This window comes from Leptosomus discolor, chromosome 7 (assembly GCF_034619465.1).
Source record: "Leptosomus discolor isolate bLepDis1 chromosome 7, bLepDis1.hap2, whole genome shotgun sequence".
NCBI classification, from domain to species: domain Eukaryota; kingdom Metazoa; phylum Chordata; class Aves; order Leptosomiformes; family Leptosomidae; genus Leptosomus; species Leptosomus discolor.
The window spans coordinates 57,737,280-57,742,594 of NC_141397.1; the positions used below are offsets into that span (position 1 = coordinate 57,737,280).

Below are 5,315 nucleotides of genomic sequence, written 5' to 3' on the forward strand. Positions count from 1 at the left end.
TAATGGCAGGACAGCACTGTCTAATCTGAACAGATGTGTGAAATCATTTGAAAGCGGGAAAAGTTAATAAAATTTTTGTACTGTGCCAGTGTTTCAAGCCAGCATAGGGAAGTTTAAAATTTACACAATTAAAATAGCAGTCCTCGAATCACTAGCGGTGGAAAGCTAATTATAAATATAAAAAATTGTAATAATATAATTACAGACTAATAGAGGCTTGCTCTAAATGAGGTTGGCGACATACATCATTAGTGAGAGCTAAATGAGGATTTTAGATAAGGAAATCACTTTGTACATTCTCAGCTGGATCGCTCTGCAAATTCCCTAACAATTACTCCTTAAAACGTGACCCAATCTACACACAAACAACGTGTCTCACCTTGGTGCACTAAAAGATAGGAACTGAAGGTAAATAAATGGGACAAAAATCACGTGGGAGGTCTGTAGTAAACGTGTGGAACAGTCAGTTGTTGGATAGTCCCACAGACAGGAGCTGAAATTAAACACTGAACAAAGAGAGTGAGTGATGAGGTAGGATAGGTACTCCACGAGAAAAACAGGACAATTTTAAAAGCTTATCAAGAGTGAGGTGGGAAATGCAGGCTGGCATGTGAATTTGGAGACGTCCACGCCTGGGAATTTTTGGAACACACTTTATCTTTGGCAAGCTGGTGCCGTTTGCTGACCATCAGCACAATGACCGGCTGCCACAGAGGGTAACGTGAGCTGGATATGCAGCTGAGATCAGCATGGTGTGACACAAGCATGGAACTACAGAGGGCTGGTCTTGCACATGAGATGTGAAGTGTGGGATGACCATGAGAATCGCTACCAGAACATGCAACTACTCCCCCTGTCCCTCCTCCCAAAACTGGATCCATCACTCTGCAAATGTGATTATTCCTACTGAAATCTCTGGGTCAGGAAATCCACAACACCAAGTTGTTATACATGCTTTGTTGAGACAAAGATGAAAACATCAGAATTGTACAACTGCTGTTAAAATTATATTTAATATCACATTTCAGTGACTGGAAATTAATTCCACTTCTAGCAAATTGGTAACAGGGAAAGAAAGTGATCACGCTGTCTCATGTATCTGAAGATGACTTAAAAGATCTTTTTCATTTCCAAACCTCATTAAACAATCAGTACATTTATGAGGCAAATCTGCTGAATGCCTGAAATCCAAGTGAGTTTTAAGGTCTTCAATCTGTCCTGTTGAATATTCACAGTATTGACACAAATAAATCCCTTCAGATAAATGAGAGCTTAAATGCTTGCAATATTCCAACATACCTGAAAAGCCCTTCCCACAGTCATCACAAACATGGGGGAATATTTTGGTGTGTTCAATAGCTACGTGCCGGTTGACGTTGGTATGCAGCCTGCTCCTAAAGCCGCACACTTGGCATACAAAGAAGTTTTTGCATTTGTCAAAACTGATTTTGTTGATGAGACTGTACTGTCCCCGCTCCTTGTTGTTATAGCTGTCGCTCAACTCTATCAGCCGACACGCGTGCTCGTTCACCACGTGGCTGTGCAGATCTTCGGGATCGTTGGTTTCGTGCTCACAGAACTGACACAAGTACTGCTCGTCGCAGCTGTGCTCCTGGAAGTGCAGGTACAGCTCGCTGCTCGAGGAGAACTGCATATCGCACTGCTCACACCAGTAAAGGTGGTCATTGAAGTGAGTGTCTGCTATGTGCTGACTCAGATTCTCAAAGATCACCGTTTTGTAATCGCAGTATTTACAGATGTAGGGATCCTCCTCATGTAGTTTTACATGTTCAATGAGCTGCACTTTGCTGGAGAAGCTTTCTTTACAAACTTTACAGACGTGAGTGTCTGTACATGTCTTATGTTTCAGGATCATGTGCTGCTTTAAATCAGAAAAGTACTTGCTATTAAACTCACAGAGCTCACACTTGTACAAGCCGCTGCTGTTGGCTCTCAGCAAAGGCCATTTCTGTTGAGCTGTGATATTCAAAGCCTGGTTCTTCTCAAAGATTTTACAGGTTTCCAGAGGGATTTCCTCTAGGTCCTCAGCTTCTAGCTTCTCAGGGGACACAGTTTGTGTTTCTATGTCGTGAACTTCTACAGCATTCACTTCTGTTGTAGAAATTTCTACGGTTTGAATATCTAGAGGCTTCTCTTCTTCTGTAGGGCTGTCGCTGAATATAGGTGAATCACATAAGTCTCTGCACATTCCATTATGAGTACCTTTATCTGCAGGACGGAATAGATAATAAAAGCAAAAGGTTAAAAAAACCCTGCAAAACACCTGTCCCCATATCTAACGTTTCAGTTAGTCACAGCAGCTTACAAATGCAAAAAGCAGTTTTATTTCCCCAGCCAGACTGTGTTTTATGCTTAACTAACGCGTAAGTAAAGTAAACTGCAAATCCTTCGCCTCTTCTGTCAGAGCAAAAAAGCTGCAGTAAAAGCCAGCAGCCATGGTCTCCAGCTTCCCAGCACCTAAGCTGCAAATACACGGTGACCTTTACCTTTATCCTTCTTTTTAGGGTCTGCATAGTGCAACCCCACAGCGTTTGAATGGGACCCACTCCACTGAGAAGTGCCAGCATGCACTGGACTCCCATCATCATCTGTGTCTAGGCTCTGCACAGGACCATGGAATCTACCTGCAAAGATAAAAGAAGGATTTTCTTGTCATCATTAGTCCATATGAGCATCATTGTGATTCTTTGATTTAACCACAGATCTTATTTACTGTTTACTTACTGCAGTTGCATGAATTTATATTCTATCACATCATAACCTACATTAAAGAAAGTAACAATAAATGCCTTCAAAATTACTTCCATACATAGAGAGACATTAAAAGAATTCAAAAGGTGGCAACGCTGTCTTTAAAATTCAGCAAAAATTAGTCAGTTGATTATACTGGAAAAAACTTAACATCCTTAAATGAAACTTTACATTTGAAAGACATAATTTAAAAAATATTCTTATGTATTTCTGGACATCACATTTTAAAATGTACTACTTTCTAAGACTTCTGGAGACCTGCTGGATCATTTATTAGAGTGAAAAGAAAAATAAATATAATAAAAATCCATCCTCTTATTTGTTCCGCTAAACTTTACATCCACTAGTGGTCGTTTTATAAAAGGCATTTATTTTTCTGTAAGTACAAGTACAGTTCAATGCAGTGGCTGGTACATTCCACCTGAACTCTTAGATTATTTACATCAGCTTTACATTACCTAGCTAGCGGACAAAGAAGTCTAAGCGTCATTAAGTGTTGTAAAATTGAAGAATCTTTTTGTCATCATTGTTTCTACTTAGAAAACTGTATTTCAGTTGCAAAGATTAAACAACCTTCCACCTGTCTAAGGCATATCAGGTCACAACAGTGCTCTGAAGTCACCCACCACGTATTTTGTATTCTATGCGCTTCTATGAATAGGAGCTTGACACAGTCAGTGAAGAACTGCAGAACACGACCCCAACACATAGTCTTACCTCTGTTTTCAGAATACTTTATATCTGGCTGTTTCATAGAACAGACGCTATAGCAGTGGTCAGAAAAAATTCCACTGTTGTCTATGTATTTGCTTGCACCTGAAGAATCTGAAACCAAAAGGAGTTTTAGTAGTAACACACTGATGTATTTGATGTTCACCAAAATTCTCTTCACTGGCCACATTTTTACTTCTCGCGTGGGGAGAATTCTGTGCCGGCCTGATAACGTCCCTGTTGTGATTTACAGCTTTCAGCTGCTGCCCTGATGTTTGGAGTATCAGATACAGGCATTAGCTAAACCGCTCCCAGTGAAGACAGTGACAAGAGCACAGTTTGTTCAGCGCTGAACACTTCCGGACACCCCCATCCCAACTTTTACAAAATCCTTGCCCTTGTGTGTTAGCAGAATCGTCTTCATGTTGTAGCTTGAGCTTGAGCTCCCCCATTTGCAGGGAGCACAAAACAAAACCGTTCAGCTGCGTGGACTGAAAGTGGCTTAACAACAGAACACACAGAGCGGGTACTCAGTACCTTCGGACCAAGACTTCTTATCCCACCCTTTATGTTACCCATCTTCCATACATTAGCACATGCAGTCCCTGCTCACAGAAGTAATGATTCTGAGAAAAAACAAACTTACTGAAGTGTACGTAACTCAAGCTCTAGACTGACCTGAGTATCGGGACGGATGCAGAGTCTTCCTTTTCCTCTTTTTAGGATGTTCATTCATTTTGAAGAGTCTAAATTAATTGTAAAGGGAAACCAGTCAAGAATTAGACTTGTTTGTATCCAGTTTATCTTTCATAACTTTATGAAACAATACAAACATTTTGAAAACCTCCACATTGAATATAAGAGGTTTTTTCCTACTGCCTTTTCTTGCCCCCCAGCCCATTCTGTCACAGTGACGAACACATTAAATGCATTCAGCTACTGAAGCCTAGTTTCATATTCGTGCCCTGGAACCAAAGACGGTTCACCACAAAGACAGACAGGTCAGGACTCCAAGCACTCACGTACTCAGTGTAACCTACGAGGCAGTTCTCCAGCACCCTGTTGCCTTTTGTCAGAGACCTGATATTCTGAGGCAGAGCCCTTCAGATAAAGCTTTAATGTTGAAAACTCTTAACAAAAGTCACGCTGTCTTACCAAAAATCCTAGACTCTTCAGTATCAGCAAGCAGAGCAGCTAAGAAGCTAATGGCTGTACAGCTTCCAAATACAGCGAATATATCAGCTTGAGAAGATTTTCATGTGCGGAGCGACAGCATTTTAAAACACTTCAAAACTTTAAAAAAAATTAAAACACAAATATTACAAATAACGAAGCTACGGACATCGAAGCTAGAAAACAGTCTAAAAAAGTTGATATTAATTTTCATTTAGAGTATCAAAATTAATAAAGTAGATGCACTAGAATATTCATTTTCCTTGTCTCAGTGCACTTACCAGCTCCTGACATCAGAAAAATACTCGGCGAAAACACCAAAAATACTTTTTTTGAAGAAAGGGCTGAAAACATGGAATCTGATCCGTGGTTTACCATAACACTAGAGCACTTACAGGCCCAGCATCTTCTAAAGCCAATGCCATCCACCAGAGGTGAAAGCAGGTGAACAAGGCCCGTCGCGAAGTAAATGCTGTTCTTATGAGATGAAATCATTTTTCTGAATTAAGGTTTTATTTTAAAGGGAGGCTAACGTGGAAAAAACATTGTATCAAATGGTCTAGAAGTATCAAATATCCTCATCACCTTTTCTGATTACACGATGACAGCAAGTTTTAGCCCCGCTAACGCGGCTCCACCTTTTCCCCAGGGATCGGCCC

The 5,315-nt window shown here is 40.5% G+C and overlaps 1 protein-coding gene across 1 annotated transcript; it reads right to left on the reverse strand.

The window, feature by feature from the left end:
• Positions 1-977: 977 nt before the first annotated feature.
• Positions 978-4,802, reverse strand: ZNF639 (zinc finger protein 639). Its single transcript, XM_009957932.2, has 5 exons — positions 4,639-4,802; positions 4,162-4,229; positions 3,490-3,597; positions 2,508-2,645; positions 978-2,229 (listed from the first exon to the last, which is right to left on the reverse strand). The coding sequence occupies exons 2-5, from the start codon at positions 4,217-4,219 to the stop codon at positions 1,082-1,084; spliced, it is 1,452 nt and encodes a 483-aa protein (XP_009956234.1). The 5' UTR covers positions 4,220-4,229; positions 4,639-4,802; the 3' UTR covers positions 978-1,081.
• Between the last annotated feature and the right edge of the window lie 513 nt (positions 4,803-5,315).